Source organism: Nipponia nippon, unplaced genomic scaffold, assembly GCF_047370975.1.
Source record: "Nipponia nippon isolate SJK-2023a ecotype South Korea unplaced genomic scaffold, ASM4737097v1 scaffold_1, whole genome shotgun sequence".
Classification (NCBI taxonomy): domain Eukaryota; kingdom Metazoa; phylum Chordata; class Aves; order Pelecaniformes; family Threskiornithidae; genus Nipponia; species Nipponia nippon.
This window is the reverse complement of record NW_028262290.1, coordinates 24,639,674-24,659,065: the sequence shown is the minus strand read 5'-3', so window position 1 is coordinate 24,659,065 and position 19,392 is coordinate 24,639,674. Positions and strand designations below refer to the sequence as shown.

General features: G+C 42.6%; 1 protein-coding gene across 2 annotated transcripts in view; it reads right to left on the bottom strand.

The window, feature by feature from the left end:
* Positions 1-19,392, bottom strand: part of NIPAL2 (NIPA like domain containing 2) — a 54,867-nt gene that overhangs the window by 15,558 nt on the left and 19,917 nt on the right. For both annotated transcript variants that reach the window (XM_087734929.1, XM_087734935.1), the window contains exons 3-5: positions 18,754-18,925; positions 7,332-7,391; positions 5,213-5,334 (exon numbers count right to left, since the gene is read on the bottom strand). In XM_087734929.1, coding sequence (XP_087591055.1) covers positions 5,213-5,334; positions 7,332-7,391; positions 18,754-18,925 — 354 coding nt within the window. The remainder of the gene's footprint in view (positions 1-5,212; positions 5,335-7,331; positions 7,392-18,753; positions 18,926-19,392) is intronic.

The window sequence follows — 19,392 nt, the reverse complement described above, 5'->3', positions numbered from 1 at the left end:
CTCAAAAACAACTGAGAGACAATTGCATCTCAGAACATTAAAAATACAAATTTGGATTTTATATCACCTTTCTTTAAAAAATGTCAAATATTTATCACAAGATTAAAAAAACCTGAAGTGTTTTTGTTTTGTTTTGGGTTTTTTTTGTAAAAATGTGTTGAATATAATAAAGCATTTTGCTGTTGGTTAAAAAAAAGCATTCCTGGACTAAGCCTTGTTTAATAACCTTTGCAATCTCTTGTGGAGTGCTGGTCTCATCTCCCTCCAAAGTGACATCCCTCCCCACCAGGCTTGCACCCAGAGGTGAAAGCTGGGCCATCAGATAGTAGAACAGAGGCCTTTGCCTCAGTCTCACAGTAAGTAACTTGGCCAGTCTCCCCAGCTTTATTCAACAGTGTAACACTGGGTATGTCTTCATAAGGAACCAAGGCAGAAGTCGTGTTAAGATCTGTAGACATGTGAGTTCATCTTGGCCGCCCTGTGGAAAACTACGACAGGGTTTTGAGGGAACTTCAGAAGAGAAGTAAAGGTAGCAGCTTCGCTCTTCATGCCACTGGCAAACACATCTTAGGGCCAGAAGGGAATACTGCGTTATCAGGCTGCAGCTACAACAGCCTCCGAATAGCTTCAGTTGCTATTTTGACAGTGAACAATTGCTAACAGAATGGAAGAAAGCTGTGCTAAATAAATATTCCCCACGTGGAAAGGTACACAGGCTAAGAAAGAAGTTCCAGGGATGTCCCAGGTATCCTCTTCCCTGACGTGCCAGTTCAGGACTCGCACACAGGATGTGTGACAGGGATGGGGCCATGGCACCAGGTAACACAGCACTGTGAAACCTGCTTCCCACCAAGTGCAAACCTGAGCACCCGTTGCCTCTCCCACACCCTCAGAGTGGTTGCCACAGAGTGTGCAGAAACCCACAAGACAGCCCTACCGTAGCCAGCCAGCTACACCTCAGGTATTGATTCATTTTATATCCCCTAGACAACTTTAATCACTATGCCAATAGAAGGAAGCACCATCATCTGCCCTGTGACTTAGATTTCAAACTACAAGAACAATCATCCAAAAACAAGCCCAGGGACAGTCGCTGGCTCAAACCGCTCCATCACACCAGCTCTGGTGTTCCACTCCCTCTTCCACCTCACTCCAGCCCCCAGCATGGCAAGTAGTGCCGAGCACCACTGACCTCGATTGAGCCAAGTCACTGCTGCTGGCTCTGCCCATCAGCCCTCCATCAGTCCTCATCCTGTCATCAGCTCTTCTCTTGCTAAAGCTACCACACATCTCCACTGTGATCTCCTCCTGTTTAAAAGCAAATAAACACACCAAGAAGACTCACTTCTGAAAGGAAACAGACAAGCAAAACCATCAAAAGGACATAAAAGAGTCCCTGACGGCAACTTCAGAAGGGGTGCACAGGTCTGTGTGCTTGGCTGCTTCTGCCTCAAGCCCCAAGAGCAGGAGTGGTGTAGGGCCAGAGATGGCAGTCCTGTGGCCAAACGTGGGGAGAAAGCTGATGTTTGCTTTTCAGGGCTGTTATTTAAGTTTACTCAGATCTGTCAAGTCTCTCACACTAAGCATGAAATTCAAACAATTAGTTCTCACCTCGTGCTGCCCAGCAGCCAAACTGTTCTGCCATGGTTCTCTGCCGCTCAGTGACCCACCAACAGGTCACCTTTAATCACAAGACAAGGGAGAGGCCAACACCTTGAGTCACTCTGCAAGCAGAGTGCATGGCTCCTAACAGGACCTCACGCAGACAGGGACCCTCCTGGGGTACCTCAGCAGTTACCTATGATTGTGTCCTGAGAATTACCCAAAATAGCGCTTGCTCTCATAGTTGATAGCTGTGATAGTGTTAAATACAAAGTCCAGGAATGGGAAGTGCGTAGATTGTATCAGCTTCACATATTCTGTTTAGAGGAATTGAAGGAACTTGACCTGCTTACAATCATTTTTGCTATTATAACTAATCTCTACTGAAGTCTCCTCAAGCCCACATCTCATCAACATTTTTTTATAATTGTGATGTTTTCCATGTTTCTAAGCATTACCAGAAGGCACGAGAACAAAATGTCACATTGTCTGCCTCAACTGTTTTTCTCGGATATACAGCAACATAGGCACCAATGAACCATGCGGGTCTTCTAGGCACTTTGAAGGAAAAGCAGAAATGCTTTGAACCTGATTTTACAGAGATTAAATATTAACAATCCAATATTCACTATGCTTCTGTTTAGGGAAACCTAAGAGCTTTATCTATAATTGATGTCTTCTGTAGTGACTCAAAGGGCACATAAGCAAAAGAGAAAAAAAACCAGCTACAATAGTAGTTCTTGCTCAGACACGATTATCCTACTGCAAAGTCTCAGAAAGTGACTCAAAGTTGTCTCATGTGGGAACTAGAGGCTATTTCTGCAGAACTCCTCCGATGCCAGTGGAGAGCCACATGGGGACGGCTTATCACCCACACAGAACATTTTGTGCCACTGGGGCTTTGTATTTCTCAGCAGACCACACTTCAGGTCTACTTTTAGAAAGACTGTTGGACTGCATTATACTGCTGTACTGTCTCCTCGCTATATATTTATACTGGAAACTCTGCAAATTCTGCTGTGCTTTTTTATATCTCGGCAGCCAACCTGTGCTAGGCATTTTACAAACAATCATGAAGAGCTAGTTCCCTGCCCAAAGGGAATGTTCACAGCAGGGTTTGCTTGAAGTCCCAGCAGCATACCAGGATAATCAGGCTGGTATCTCAGAGTCTCTTGTGGGGCCTTTCACTCCTCCCTGTTCTTTGGACAGAAGAAGCTCAAAACAGCTGAATCCAGGGAGCAGAAGGAACAAATAAAGCTTGATATGTTGTTGAGTCAACAAGATTTGCTGTGTACTTGCTCCATCCTTCCCTGCAACCCATGCTGTACATGTGGAATTGGATGCTAGCTGAGGCAGGGAAAAGAGAGAAGATGGGAAAGTCCAGGGGTGACCTAGCATCTCCTCATAATGTCTCCTAAGAAGAATATAGCACAGTCTTCCTAGGCATTCAACTGTGTTCTTATTAACTTTTCCTGAAACAAAGTCAAAAAAGCCCTCAGATGGGGAAAAGCCCTTTTCCAGCAACCTGTTGGTTTTAAGAAAATGTGAAGACCGTATAGCACAGAGATTTCTGGTGTCACTGGGTGTAGATGGAGAGTTTTTCACTCCACCACCTGTACACAAATGGGTGACGCAGCAATTTAAAATCAGTGCCTAAAATGCCAGGCTGTTCTAGTATCTAAAGGTGGAACTGCATGGTAGAGGGGGATATTCAGTAGGAGAGAGAGAGGGTCCTCCAGTGAGCACCAAGACCCCTCTTCTGAACTGGCTCCTAAAGAAGTCCCTCTCCCTCTGCTGATTACATGGATTTGCTGAAGCTCTTGCTGAGGCTGAAGCTACCCTTACTGAGCACCCTAAAACTCTTGGGCATTGCCTTCAAAAGCCTCTCTATTGCCTGATTGAAAGTGCATGTTATGATTGATGGAGCATGATCTTTAATTTCTTTCACTGAGCTGTATCACCATCTTTCAGAAGCTTTTAAAATGCACAAAAATTTTAGCAAGGGGATCAAGATTTTTTTTGAGTTACTGTGTACTTTCTGCTTAATCGGTAGTCTCATGGATAGTTAAGATGTATTTAAAGCCTGCAGGTTGGCTAAAAGATTAAGGTCCTTAAACTGTCTACTCAGTGGCTTTCTAACTGAACTTCCTACTGAGAAAAGCCTGGGCACTAATAATCTAACCCGCGTCACTTTACTGGGGAAAAAGTAACTGCTTCTGAAGCTCCTATATTGCATCTTTCACATTCATCTGGAGGAACAAATTTTCAGCATTCCAGAAAAAGAGAGAGAGAAATTCCTCCTACTCCCTCTGGTCTTGTTCCTGATGCTAATTAAATACATCAAAGAGGACGTATGGTATTTGAAGTTTGTATACAGATACTTTAATCAAAATGGTATTTTTGTATTTGAATTCAAACTCAGATTAACTTGAGTGGCAGTGAGGCAGGCCGCCTCTTCACATCTCAACTCTATACAAAGCTCCTTTCGGCCAGGCTTAGCAACATGGGGATAAAACAGAGTAATATGAAAGAAAAAAAGCAGGACCAAGAGCATACAAAGCCTGATTTTTAAAAGCACAAGTCCATCACATTCCAGAAAAGCACTGTAACTTAGATGTACATGCAGACAGCATGGCATGAACAAATATATAGGAAATATAAGCAGTGCTAATATTTAGGTTTTTCCTCAAGCCCGCTAAAACCCAAAATCTTTCCATTCTTGTTAATCCTGCACAACTGTGACTTTCTCCTGGCACATAGTTCAAAAGACATCTTTTGGTTCAGCATATGTTCAGCTTGGGGACTGGAGTGATGACCCAGAGACTCGCTCTGTCTCCCATGAAAATCACACAATTTATCTTCAGTAGCAGTTTTTCTGCCACTAATTCATAATGCTGCAAAAAGCCCAGTAACCCTAGTTTTTCTGATTTAGGGAGTAGTATGAACACTGGGTACTGATAGATGAAAAGCTGGACATGAGCCAGCAATGTGCTCTTGCAGCCCAGAAAGCCAACCATTTCCTGGGCTGCATCAAAAGCAGCGTGGCCAGCAGGTCGAGGGAGGTGATTCTGCCCCTCTACTCTGGGGTCCTCAGTACAAGAAGGACATCGACCTGTTGGAGAGGGTCCAGAGGAGGGCCACAAAAATGATCAGAGGGATGGAACACCTCTCCTATGAGGAAAGGCTGAAAGAGCTAGGGTTGTTCAACCTGGAGAAGAGAAGGCTCCTGGGAGACCTTATTGCAGCCTTTCAATATTTAAAGGGGGCTTATAAGAAAGATGGGGACAGACTTTTTAGCAGGGCCAATAGTGATAGGACAAGGGGTAATGGTTTTAAACTAAAAGAGGGCAGATTCAGACTAGTTACAAGGAAGACATTTTTTACAATGAGGGTAGTGAAACACTGTAACAGGTTGCCCAGAGAGGTGGTAGATGCCCCATCCTTGGAAACATTCAAGGCCAGGCTGGACGGGACTCGGAGCAACCTGATCTAGTTGTAGGTGTCCCTGCCCATTGCAGCGGGGATGGACTAGATGACCTTTAAAGGTCCCTCCCATCCCAAAGCATTCTGTGATTCTATGATTCTGTGATTCTATGAACCAGATACTCACCAAATATACCAAAAAAGGCCAGCTCACTAAGTAATTCTGTACTCTTCTTGCTGTGAGCTCTTGGGATACATTTGGAGCAAATGTGACCAACAAGTATGTCCCTGTTACTGTCAGTGTTCCTCCTTCAAAGAAAAGGACATTTTGGTAAGACAATATTTGTTAATCATGGTCATCCTTGCTCTCCAGCTGACTTGGAAATAGTTTCTAGAAAAAAATTTAAGTCCATTTAATCAGATCTGGGCTTAGGTAATTAGGTTGCCTTGCGTTTATGGTCTTATCCAGTGTAATTTTTATTAAAGACTCAAAGGATTTTGGAAATATGAAAAAGTTGTCAGTAAAGCCTCATGAATTCCAGTTCCAACTGAGTTCCAACTCAGCAAGGCATTTTCAGATACTCTCAATTCTAATACCAAGTGCATGACAAAGGAGAATCGATCCTTTGTGTTTCTCACAGGCACAAAGCAGGTCACGTAAACTTACGCTAAACTGAAAGGACAAGTTGCTTCCTGAGGCAGACAGCTAGATCATTAACCAGAGTAAATTAAGAGAGTTCTCCTGAAGTCAGTGTGGCCACAGAGATCTGCACCAGCTATGGACCTGCCCTGGAAACATTAGGTGCAACAGATATGTTCCAGTCCAATGCTCATGTGAAGCTGTCATGAAGCCAACATTTTGGCCGCTCCCTGTTGTATTTGCAGACCTATGAACTGTTTTATAAGAGGTTGATTTGCAAAAGACTGTTCAGCCATTAGGTTGCCAGGGCCCCTTTTCAAGGTCGAACTTGCATTATTGTGCTTTTAATAATAATCTGGAAGTTCTGCCTTGTGGACAGCCAGCTGACAAACACAGATGTTCATCGAGGTATTGAGATAGAAGTGAGCTGATCCTGAGCTCATAAACTGTATTGGATTAAGGAAGATATTAGTTAATCAATTTTTTTTCACGTAATCTTTAAAATTCTTGGCAAACCTATAAATTGGTGTGGAATACAAGACTCAGGAATACAAAACAAAGCACATCCGGAGGACTTTGCTGGCACTGCTATTGCGCACAGTTCCTTTGGAAAAGCAGAACTGTTCTATATTTATGTGCTTGCAAAAACATCACCATATTTCCCATCATACAGCTCATTCCTATGGAATGTAGCAACATTGTTAAATCCTTCTTGCAAAGTCGAACTCACAGAAATAAAATAAATCAGTGCTTGAACACTAGCTAAAGCAACATACAATGTATAAGGCCATAAGGGAAACATGATCAGTCAAGGGAGGGGGGATTTTGAACATAGCAGCTGAGCTGGCAAACTTGGATCCCAAACCTAAATAAATATTATATAGTATTCCTGGAAGAACACTGAACAAACCTCTGCAAAACATTCATGAGAACAGCTGGGATGTCCTTGTTATAGTATGGACAATCAAGCCTAGACACTAGGAACCCCACATAAATACCAGGTGACCCATAGCAACATCAGGTGCACTGTCCCAGCTGAGATGGCTCGTGTAAAGCCCAAAACCTGAAATTTGCTTGTCTCTCACTATTACTGTGTTTAAGCAGGGCAGTTTTGATGTGCAAAAGCCATCTTGGACATGGACAAAACTTTGACATGCTTTTACAGTGAAGACTATGTTTCCCAGCAAAACATTGACAACACGATTATTTGTTCTTTGAAGTGATAAAATTAATACCAAAAAGGAAGTTGTCACTTTTAATTGAGCTTGAATTTTTGTGCAATGTCTGTGCAGCAAGAAAAAAAAGCCCTTATACTTGAATGAATAACTCAATAGTTTAATTGTTTTTATTAAAATTGTGTTGAACTCATAAAGATAATACTAAATACAACCTCAGAGGCAAAAATAGACAATGAAAATAAATGTAAGCAATAAAGACACATAAGGAATGAGTTATGGTTATAAGAGCAGAGGATTTGGGAATGCAGTCTTTTCCACATGCATTGAAGATTTTCTCCCTTTTTGTCACTTCTTCCCAATTTTGAAAGTATCTGTCTCGAAACACTTGCTTGGGAAAGTGGGACTGTGAAGGTGGGGAGCTGTGTGAGAGCTACAGCTTGCTAAGCATATGGCGACACACATGTCCACATTAGCAAACGCTTACTTACCCAATATATCAGCAGCCCTCAAGGTCTTCTTTAGGAATAAGACAGAAATAAATGCACTACCTAGAACAGAATATAAAGACATTTTTTATATTTGATTGATAGAATAACAAGTACTATAGCAAAAAGCTGCCCTGAGCCAAGTATAAATATATCTCACGGCTGTTGTTGTTGCACCATACCATGATATAACCAGCCAGGAGTCCATTCCCGCAACCAACCAACCCTCAGTTTTTGTTTTAAATGTATCCAGCAGGCTCTTACATAGTTGAAGGGATGCAATACCCTTCCCGTCTCCCACGCAGACACCACTTAAACTGCTCTGATTCAGTCATATGTGGAAGTGTCAGGAAAGCTGGGCACCAGTCAGCCTTACCGTTCCACTCCCCATTTTGCCACCAACTCACTGTATGGACTTGCTCAAGGCAAATTACCTCACAGAAGGATAAAATTCTGCTTCTTTAGATTTCAATGTATTAGTATAAGAAAAGTGGCAGCAGTACGACTAAGAGGAAGAAAGCCACTGCAAAAAAGTAATATTTAGTATTAACTAAGAGAGTGGTCATGATGTCTGCAAACAAGCAGGTGGAAGAACCAACATCTGTACTCTACAGGAGCACAGGAGCATGGTCTTCTAGAGTGATTTGTAATGAGGAAGGAGAAAAATGGAAGTGAGCCCTGGAAATGACCTCCTGTCCCCTGGGCAGCTCTTTCCCTTGTTCAGCTCTCACATCTCCCCTCTGCCAGCTCCTAGCCCTGCCTCTTTGGGATGGGCAGCAGTGGGTGGGTGAGCAGCAGTAGTGATCAGGCCAGGATTTCTGGACATGGGCTAGAGAGGGAAGAAGGGGTTTGGACTTAAGATAGATGAGACTGTTGGCCACCTGGCTCTATTCCAGCACACAACATTAGAGTATCTGCCTCTAAGGAGGAGCAAAAGGGGCTGAATAGCTCCTATGTAAAACATGAGAAATGGCTTTTGGGAGAGGTGCATCGGTAATGTTAGATTCATTTAGAAACCTCAAAGAAAGACTCTGCCCAGGAGGGACAGTGAAGGGACACATTGAACCTAAATCATGGGGTGCTGTTACAAGAGCGCTGTTCCTGCCTACAGCATGAAATTCTTGGTTTATTCTTGAAATAACAGTTCAACCTTTTTGCAATCATCTTTGCCTCATTATCTCTATTGTTCTGATGGAAAATTTAATTTGTGGTTAGCTAGGAGATGTACTCTAGATAAATCTAGGGAGGTTCATACCAAGAGGTAAACAGAGAACTGGAATTCAGCATCACATCTGTGTTATCCAGTCAGCAGAAAGTCAGATATAACAGAAGTCATAAATTTAAACTGTATCAAGGGTGATGGAGATCTATGCAAATGAATAAGTGCAATAAAAGAATCTTCAGCTGAAAATGCCTCACTGAAAGTAAGCTGCCTGACACAGTTTTCTTTATTCAATGTTGCAGCGACAACTTTGCTGGAGAAAAGACACTGGTATCCAGGCAACACTGGTAATAGCAGAGCTACCTAGGTTTAGAAAAGAGAGAGGACAAAAACCAGGAAAGAAGCAGCAGCAACCCCAGATAGTGCGGGAATTAATTACCGCTCTGTCTCCCTGCTGTCGTAGCGCTCCCAAACTCTACCACAGCCCACCCACCTAGGCAGTCACTATCACAGCAAAGACCTGTTGCTTAATGAACTGATGCCTCAGTGATTTTTTTTTTTTTTTTTTTTTGAGTACCCCCTTGTCTGGGCTCTCTGCAGTCAGCAGAGATCTAGTAAATGCAATTTAGGGTTCAATCCCAGTGTTGGCATCCAATCTGGGGTGAGATGAGTTATGCCCAAAATTCCACTGCCTACTTCTCTGGAGATGACAAACAGCAGCTTGGGGGGGGATCACAATCTCTGAGGCTGGCAGTGGGCACAGGGAGGCACTGGAATGCATCCAGACAATGAAACTTCTCACTCAGCCTGTCATCCACTTCAATAATGCATTCAAATGTGGCAAGCTCTTTCTCCAGAGATATATGGTAATGCACAAGAGATCATCAGCTTAACAGAAAGTATGTATAATTAATGCTCTTTATGATGTGTAATATGTAGAGGAATCTAAAAATAGGATATGTTTTAAGAACACATGTTAGGCCATCTGGGATTGGAGGAAAAACTGAAGTAGGGGGGGAGATGCAACACCAAGGTGAGGAGAGTGAGACCCAGGAGAGACTCTGAACACAAAAGACAACTGTCCCTGTGGATAAACCACCAACACTGAGTATTCATTCAAGTGAAGAAGAAAAGCAAATGGGGTAAATCTAAGCAAAGAAGCAGAGAACAGTTACACAGACCTGATGAGATGCTAGAGGACATACATGACTGATCAGAAGCCTGGCAAACTCTGGCTATTACCTTCAGGGCTGAATTTTAAGCAAGTTACAGTAGCACAGCCAAGAGAGCACCTTGTTATTACACACTGGCTAGCACAATATTTTAATTTTATTTGTATTTTGTTAATTTTCTAGGTTTTGGGCTCCGTAAGTTCGACTTTTAAATAGTCTTTTATGTTCTTCAATTTTCAGGGTGAGTTTGAACCAGGTTAAATCAAAGAAACCAAGGTCAGATCATCTTGATGCAGACAGTGGCTCACTAGGAACGATGGGCCAGAGGAAAAGGTGTTTTAAGGGAGCCTGTGAGCCCCAGGAGCACAGGCTGACGTTTGCTCATTTTGCCTTCTGCTAGCTTTGCAGTTTTCCCTGGCGAGCAAGACAAATGACAGGCACCAAAGCGTACGCCAGGATCCCAGTGAGAAATGGCCCTCACAGCTGCTCTGCCCCTCTTCCTTAACTCCTTTGGGCTTTGGCTCACAGTCTCAAGTCCATTTAGTTGCTTAAGACATTAACTCCTCCAGAAAAGGCAGTTTAAAGACAATATGCCAGATGGCCAACACGTTCCCTCCACCATCTCCTCTCTGCCTGGTGGCCTCCAAGCTGACCCTGCTGTGAGCAGGAGGTTGGGTTGGGGACTTCCTGAGGTCCCGTCCAACCTGAGTTATCCTAGGACTCTGTGAACCCTTGGCAGAAGAGTAAGTGGGCATCCAGAGGCCACAGCTAAGCCTACCAGATATTTGAGTTAAAGCCCTTACTGCATCCCAAATTCAGCTCCTAAATGGAGCCCTGCTGAAACCCCTGTGTTCAGCTCCCCATGCTCTCTGCTCCCTTCTCACCATCCCTCAGACCACAGGCGAGGTGCTTCCCATCTACCCACCTCTCCTCCTCACTACCAGTGATGTTACACCCTCACACTTTCCTCCTAGCCTGCTTCCCATTCACCATGATTTTGTCCCATCACCACAGCAAGAGTTCAACTTCCTACCACCCAGCCCCGATTTTCCCTTCCCACGCCAGGGTCCTCTTGTTCCCCCTCTGTCACAGAAGCTGTGTACCTCCTCCTCCTACACCATTATATTGATGTGGGAAATAAATCACTGAACTTTATGTTCAACTCTACGGATGAATAGATCGAGGAACTTGGGCAATTGCTGTGCTGAAAAGTATTAATATATCTTTGCAACTGTTCATTTGTGCCTGTTTTCTTTAAAAAAGCTATAGACAGTTATAGAGATTGAGATCTGTCAGAGTGAGGAATAGTCTCTATTTTTTTTTAAATTGTTCCACAATAAAATATAACAATACCAAAATGCAGACAAAAAATTGTGTCAAAGTGTAAGTTGGCAACAGCTTGGTGACAAAACAAGGCTCATTGTTCTGAAGCCTCATTGGTTTTGAACCACTGGTTTTAGCAATACAGCACATGCACAACTCTAAGCCCAAATTGTCAGCCTGTAAGTCATTGAAGTAAAGACTGCATCCTTGGTCATCTGAGCAGACTTGTATACTTTTGGGTGAATCAGAACATTTTTAGCTTTTTAACTACTTATTAAGGTAAAACTTTCAAAACTAGGCCCAGATCCTACTCCCACTGAAAGTGGTGGCAGATAGCCTGCTAGATTAAAAGAAGGGCAGAAAATCTGGAAGATGATCTGTTAAGGATTAAACATTACAGAACCAATACATCCTAAGGAAATCCTTGAGTTCATTTCATGCCTTAATTGTGTCATGCTTGTATTAAATTGAGAAGTAAATAGGTCCTGTAAAATATCTGTATCTATATGATAGAGCCTTTCCGACAGCTCATGAAACTCTTCATTTGGAAATTAGTATTTCATATGAAAAATATTATGACTTGGCACTACATCAAAATCATGATAAATAAAAACTATTGGGTAGAAAATGGGGAAAAAAGAGTTTGTTCAGGAGCTTAATTTCTATGCTGAAACAACTTCATCTTCTCATACATCAGCATAAAACAGGCTGGTTTTTATTCATTATTGACTGAATACATATTCAGTGCAGCATGTGAATTTCAATTTAAATTAAAAAAAATGGTAGAAAATGTCCATTTTCTGCATGATATGCAGTGAAGTGTCTTAAGGGAGGGCTGTAATGATGCTACACATAGCTTAGTCAGCTGCTCACTCTCTTAGGAGAGTGATCGTTTACAATTCTCTCCATATGTAGGTTTTCTCCAGCACAAATAGAAACAGAGTAGTGTGATATGTAGGTTCTGCCACTAGCAGACACTGAATGGTGAGAACCCAGCTCACAAAACAACTCCTCTGCCTCCTACACATGAAAGCTTCAGTTAGGATTGTTTCTTGTTTGTTTCTTTTAGAAAGCGCTAATACCCAACAGGAAAATTTAAAGATAGAAAACACGTACTGATCTGTAGAGTTTATTTTCTGTATTTTGTCCAATCCAACCTTAAAAAACTCATATGAAAGAGTGTCCATCACTTATTTTTTCCTACCCAAAACTATTTCACAAATAAATACATTTCATTATTAAGTTGCTTTCCTGGTACTGGGGCTATTTATGAATCTCATCTTTTTACCTCTATTTTTATTGTCAGGTCTTAAACTAAATAATTCCTTTCATAATTGTTCGTAACTTCAAATATTAGTATATCCTTCCTTTTCCTCTTTTCAGTTCTTAGATGAGCTTTGTGTACTATTTTAAATAGATTAGTACCCTCCTCACAAATGATAGACTGCTTTTACTGCTTCTGTCTTGTCCAATAGTTTTCCAATAAAACCACAAAATTTAACATTTGCCTCAAATGTTCATTCTGTTAAGCTTAACTGATTCAGTCAGGTAAAGGCATTTAAAACCACCCATTTTGCAGAATACTTTTGTACCCATTTCATTGGTGGTCTGGATGAAATACCAAAGGAAGATGATTCAACTAACCATGATTCAAAAACTATTGTTTAATGTTTGCACCTCTACCAGTTTGTGCAACACAGAAAACATTTCACTTTGAGCCAAGCATTTACGCTGTTTTATGCAGCTTAAGGGTCGGTCTGTCTCCATCTAATGAAGCAGTTTAAGCTCACCCAGTTGATCTTGCACTCAATCTGTTGAGCAGTGCTCAAGCTGTGAGGATGCAGTTGCTGCCCATCACATTTTAAGATGTGACCCTAAGGTATGCTTTATACAGACAGACCCTCAGTCTGCCTTCCAAGATGCAGAGATTCAGGACCATCCCAGTACAGAAGCACTTGGAGATGCTTTAATCCATCCCCAAACTCAAGCTATTGTAGTCTGCCACACAGTCAGGAAGATCTGGAGAGATGATGAGGCAGGTAGTACATTTGATCACTGCAGCTCAAAAGAGCAGAAGGTTAAGGGGGCAGAGAATGGGGAGCAGGTCTTCCTGGACAAGTACCAGTATTTCCACAGGGGATCCAGAGGTTGCACACTAAGAGGGGGACAAGAAAAAGGGCTGAACTCTTGAGGTTGCCAGTCATGAGAGGAATGTGGTTTAGCTGAAGGATAGTGTGAAAAACATTATTTTAAAAAGTGCCGAAGCATTTTTATTAAGCACATTCAGAAGGAAAGGAACTGGTCTGGAGAAAGGAGCTGTGCTCACAGCCTTGGAGCAGATGAAAATATCTCTTTCCTGCACAAAGGGCTACTGGGGGGGACAGAAGGACAGGAAGCACAGATGGCCCCTAATGCCCATGCACAAAACACGAGGACAGGCAAGTCCATGTGCACTCTGCAGGCACTGACAGACAAATCACAGCTGGTTTTGAGTGCCTGTAGCACCATCTCCACGGTGGAGTCTGGACATAGACAATTCATGCCTGAGAATCTCCCTGCCCTGACACTATTAGCTTAAAAATCCTTCATCTTATCCTGCCTACATCTCAGATATACTGTTTTGCTCAAGGGGAGGGCAGGAGCTCAAGGAAAAACAGTCTGCTGGGTCATTTTGGCATAGACAGGGGAGAGAATCCAGGAATGAGGAGGATGGATGCATTTAGACCGGTGGGACCTGGGTCTCCTTCAAAGCCAAAGCTCTGTGTCACGGAGGATTAACACAAATTCGGAGAAACTTAAAGAATATCTGTATGCATAGCCAGAGTTAAACAGGGATCTAGCTCTGCCCAAAACATTTGGGAACAAATTCATCAGAGCTAATTGACTACTCAAACCTATTCTTAGTTTATATGACAGATATTAATGGTGCACTGAATACAAGGGAAGATATGACAGAGTTTAGTTGGTTGGTGCATGACCTCTTGATAGCTATCCTGCACACCGAACATGTAACATTTCTAATATGATTAAATATTAGTACTGGAAAAGTGGTGGACAAAACATGAAACATTTTTCCCAATCCTTAATGCCAATATGCTAATAAAAAAGGAAGCCAAATATCAGAGGAACTGTTCAAAAGAGAGACCATTAAGGTGAGCTTAATTCTGGAAACTGGATTATAGGACATACACACTGCCGAGAGAAGGAAGAACCCTGAAAATCCTGTTGTTGCATCTTCTAGACAAGTACAAATAAAGTATTTTAAGAATAGTCTGGTGAATGTTTCCCAGTTCTCATTAGTAACAGAGTTCTCAAAATCCCAAGTTCTTGGGCCACAAAGATGTTACATTACAGTGAATGGGAGAAATCCATTTCTACGAGAATATCTGAGAATCTTTTTCCTAAAGCACATCAGGGATAGCAATTTTCATAGCTTAAAGTAATTTCTTGCCCCATAGCTATTTAGAAGGAGCATATAAAAATGCAAAGGGATCTCATAGAATCATAGAATCATTAAGGTTGGAAAAGACCTCTGAGATCATTGAGTCCAACTGTTAACGTAATTACCAGGTCCACCTCTAAACCATGTCCCTAACCACCACATCCACACATTTTTTGAACACTTCCAGGGAGTGTGATTGCACCACTTCCGTGGGCAGCCTGTTCCAATGCCTAACTACTCTCTCTGTGAAGAAGTTTTTCCTAATATCTAATCTAAACCGCCCCTGGCACAACTTGAGGCCATTTCCTCTCATCCTGTTGCTTGCTACCTGGGAGAAGAGACCGACCCCCACCTCGCTACAGCCTCCTTTCAGGTAGTTGTAGAGAGTGATAAGGTCTTCCCTCAGCCTCCTCTTCTCCAGGCTAAACAATCCCAGTTCCCTCAGCCGCCCCTCATAAGACTTGTGCTCCAGACCCTTCACCAACTTCGTTGCCCTCCTCTGGACACGCTCCAGCACCTCCATGTCCTTCTTGTAGTGAGGGGCCCAAAACTGAACACAGTACTCGAGGTGCGGCCTCACCAGTGCCGAGTACAGGGGCAGGATCACCTCCCTGGTCCTGCTGGCCACACTATTACTGATACAAGCCAGGATGCCATTGGCCCTCTTGGCCACCTGGGCACACTGCTGGCCCCTGTTAAGGTGGCTGTCAACCAACACCCCCAGGTCCTTGTCTGCCACGAAGCTCTCCAGCCACTCCTCCCCCAAGCCTGTAGCTTTGCATGGGATTGTTGTGACCGAAGTGCAGGACCCAGCACTGAGCCTTGTTGAACCTCATACAGTTGGCCCCAGCCCAACGATCCAGCCTGTCCAGATCCCTCTGTAGAGTCTTCCTACCTTCAGGCAGATCAACGCTTCCACCCAGCTTGGTGTCATCTGCAAACTTACTGAGGGTGCACCCAATCCCCTCATCCAGATCATCGATAAAGATATTGAACAGAACCAGCCCCAGTACTGAGCCCTGGGGAACACCACTCGTGACCGGCCGCCAACTGTATTTGACATTCACCACCACTCTCTGGGCTCAGCCATTCAGCCAGTTTTTTACCCAGTGAAGAATGCACTTATCCAAGCCGTGAGCAGCCAGCTTCTCCAGGAGAATGCTGTGGGAGACAGTGTCAAAGGCCTTACTAAAGTCCAGGTAGACAACATCCACAGCCTTTCCCTCACCCACCAAGTGGGTTACGTCTCAGCAATGTCAGCCTAAGCAAGTTAAGTGTAAAACAACTCTCTACAGGATGATGAAAACTGCAGAAGAAATGATCTCTGATACCACTGGCCTCTCCTCATCCCCCCCCCCCCCCCAAGTTATTTCTGCAGGCAAAATCAAGACAATGAGCTAAAAACCACAGCAGCCTAAAATTACCCAAGCTACATGTAAAACATGATTTTTGATTTTTAAGTATAAAAAGCTTTTTAATGATCACATCAAACATGTATTGCTCCTCCACTTTTAAATTAAAAATTTACCAATTTCTCCTCTTGAAGAAAACAACTGCTGTCTTCTCAAACTATTTAAAACCCTGAACAGATGTAGAGCTTGCATCATTGCAACCACACACAGAAATACTTCCACTGTGTAAGAAGAAAAATATAGTCTTTGTAGCTTAATTCTAAGAAAAAAAATAAAACCTACTGGTGTCATTCCAATTCATGGTCTGTGGTGCTGGATTCTTTCTAAAACCAGCCATCAGAAGCACCCAGCTCAATAGAATGAGGCACAAACTTTTCACTATTTAATTGATACCGGGTTAAGTGCAAAATTCAGTTGGATGCAGTTAAATGTGGTAGCAGAGCATAATAGATGTTGGCTCCATCTATTTTAAGACCCAGGATGCTTCCCGTCTCAGAGGTCTGGAGATATATGATGGGTACAGCCCAAATCCATTCTGGGCAGAGACTCCCAGACTATCCTCCTCCAAAACCCTGGTTTCCAAGCAAAGGAAATTTTCCATGCAGACCCAGAGTGACGGAGATCTTCAGAGAATCTCCTAGATGACTGGCATACTGCAAAGCACATTTTCCCTCAGTACACCATAGGTACTGAGTACCCCATGTCAGTGAGAGTCAGCTCTTACCATGTGGGATGGGTTGACACCAAATTTGGAAAAAAATGCTTATCAGAAGGGTGGTTCAGATACACATTTGATGTTTGTTATCAAGTGCTTAATTTCTTCATTTAGAAAATTAACTTATGAAAGACATTCAACAATACTTCAAAACAGCTGCCAGCTAGATTGTACAAAGTCCACCCTCCACCACCTAAAAGATGTCACAACTTAACGAGAAAAATATTTCTTGATCTTTTAAATTGGAAGACCTGCTGCCTAAACTATCCTTTGCCCAGTTGTTAGTAGATGATGCACACGTGTCTTGGTCAGTTTGTCATTGCCCTAAATGATGAACTCTTCTAAAATTGAAAAGATGCTCGCGCTCTCTGGCATTAATTTCAGAAGACAGGAAAGTATCTTGTGGTAGGAAGTGTTACTGGGAAGTTACTGTTGTAATTGGCTGTCTATATCATTTTTACTTTCCCTTCCTTAAGGGAATGTTTGCTAGACTAAATAAAATTTCAGATATCTCTATTGTTTGGGCTATGAAATGGATAGTGTCAGCTGATATATGGGAACGGAATATAAGATATTAAAGTGCTTTCTGGGGTCTTCCAGGATAAGTATTTTGGGTCAGTTAAAAAAAAAAAAAAAAGTGGATGAGAATTTTGATAAGATACAACAGTTAGGAAAATGGTTTCTTGGTATTTGTTATGTCAGGGGAAATGGAGAATGGAGGAAACAGATGCAACATTTCTTTGCATATTGCAAAGGTAAAGACGAAGGAATCTGCCCAGATAAAAATCAACCCTAAATGTGACCTCCTCTTTGTAGCAGTTTAATAACCAATAGATTTTTTCCCTTCCCACTGTTTTTTACTTCTTCTTTCTAGTTTTCTGTATTTGCATTTTATTCAGTCTGGGCAACAAATTAGATTGGTCAATGTCCCTTTATGTTCAGAGACATCTGGAAATGTCTACAGTTGTTAAAGATATAACTACTGCCACCAAAATCACACTGGGATATGTCATATTAATTTACATCTCAGGTGAACTAACATGGCTTTATATCTCATTCTCCAAAATTCTGCAATAGTTTAACATTAAAGGTTACAGTAAATTGCCTGCAGTTTCCTTCCCCCACTATCTCTTTGCTAAATTGCACCCACATATGGTTGGCTGTCTCCTTCCACTACAGCCAGGCAGTCCACCGGGAAGATGATTCATCTTTTCTACCTTCCCATGCAGGATCACTCACTGCAATGTCACTTCCAAGCATGAAACTGGTAGCTAGAGACAGACCATGAAATGTTACCACTTGTCAATATCAAGCAAATGAGCTCCAGCGTATGCAGAGCTGTGGTGATATCTCAGCCCTGGATGTTTCAGCTGTGGATATGACGCAATTCGATTAAGGGATACAGCTGCACCCTGTATTCCTGTTTTCACAGCCTCTGTACAATATTGCCCTGTCCACTCTGCTTTGCATTAGCACAACATGATAACATATTTTAAAATGTAGGTTTCTTTATCAAAGAAACAGACATCTCATACCTGTCAATACCTTAATTACAGAAAAACCACATGAAGTAAAGAGTAAGATCACATCAAATGAATCCTAAGAACAGGACTTCTGCTGAAGTCTAATTAATCTGCACATGAAGGAACAAATTGACAGCTTTGATAATGACCATAAATAAAGTAAACATCTCAGGAAATTTCTAGTCCCTTTTTGTCACACCCTGCAGAGAGTCAAGCAAGTTTGCCCATGTCAACATGAATCATGGTGATGGGCAGGGGACAGGCAGCAGAAACCACTTGGTGTGACGGTAACGTAGAAAACACACCGTAGGTACTCAGGATCAGATCACAGCTCTGTGCAGCCGGCAGGATGCCAGCCCCCTGCCTCGGGGGCTTGCAGAGCCAGCAGCACTGGTACAGCACTGGGTGACCAACTGGCAGGGACTAACAGAGCACAGAGTGACACAAAAGACAAAACTATGGAAAAAGAAAGATATTAGAGGAGTCTCTGAGTTAAGTAGAGGGTTTGTGTTAAACTGTCAGCTCATGTGATTATACGAATAATTTCTTTTCAAACCACAACATTAACATTTTCCCCTTGTGTTTCTGCTGCAGTTCCTGCGGTATTACTCCTCTAGTCACAAACAAGCATTTGATTAAAGTATGTACCCAAGCAAGAAATGGCAAATGGTCTCACCTATGACAGATACACATCCCAGTGGAGCGACAAGGGCAATGGGGGCAAATCCGTAGGCTGTGAAATTGCCCGCCTCTCCAAGCCCCAGGAGGGTAATCCCACACCACCATAGCTTGCTCATGTAGTAGGGCTTCGGCTCTGTTTGGCAAGCCAGTCGGAGATGAGCGCATTTCTAGAAAATTAATTATTAGGAACAGGCATGAAAAGAAAGACTTCCATTGTGCTCTTATGGCTGACAGAAGTGGAATAATTAAGGGGGCTGTCAACTTCAAATTCCAGGTACGTCAAGGTTTTCTTTTTAAACATGACTTTCAGCTTGTTGTTGCAGACACACTGCTTTGTGTTAACTCAGTGCTGCTTCAGATGTGTGCTTTCTTAGCCACGGTGAAAATGACTGAAAAATTAGACCTCTGAATAAACCTGAAAAATATTAAGTGAATACTAGCTAGTTCTTCCTAGCTATCACTGTACACCTCTGTTCTTCTCTCAAAGCAAAGCTTGGCAGTTGTGCTGTGAATCTGGAAACACTCAAAGGCAGGAGATGGGGCAGAATCAGAACTGTGGCAATGAACTGGGAGAAGGGGAGCAGACAACATGGTGTTCCTGCTCATGGTGTTCTCCTGCTCAAGGAGAAAGGGA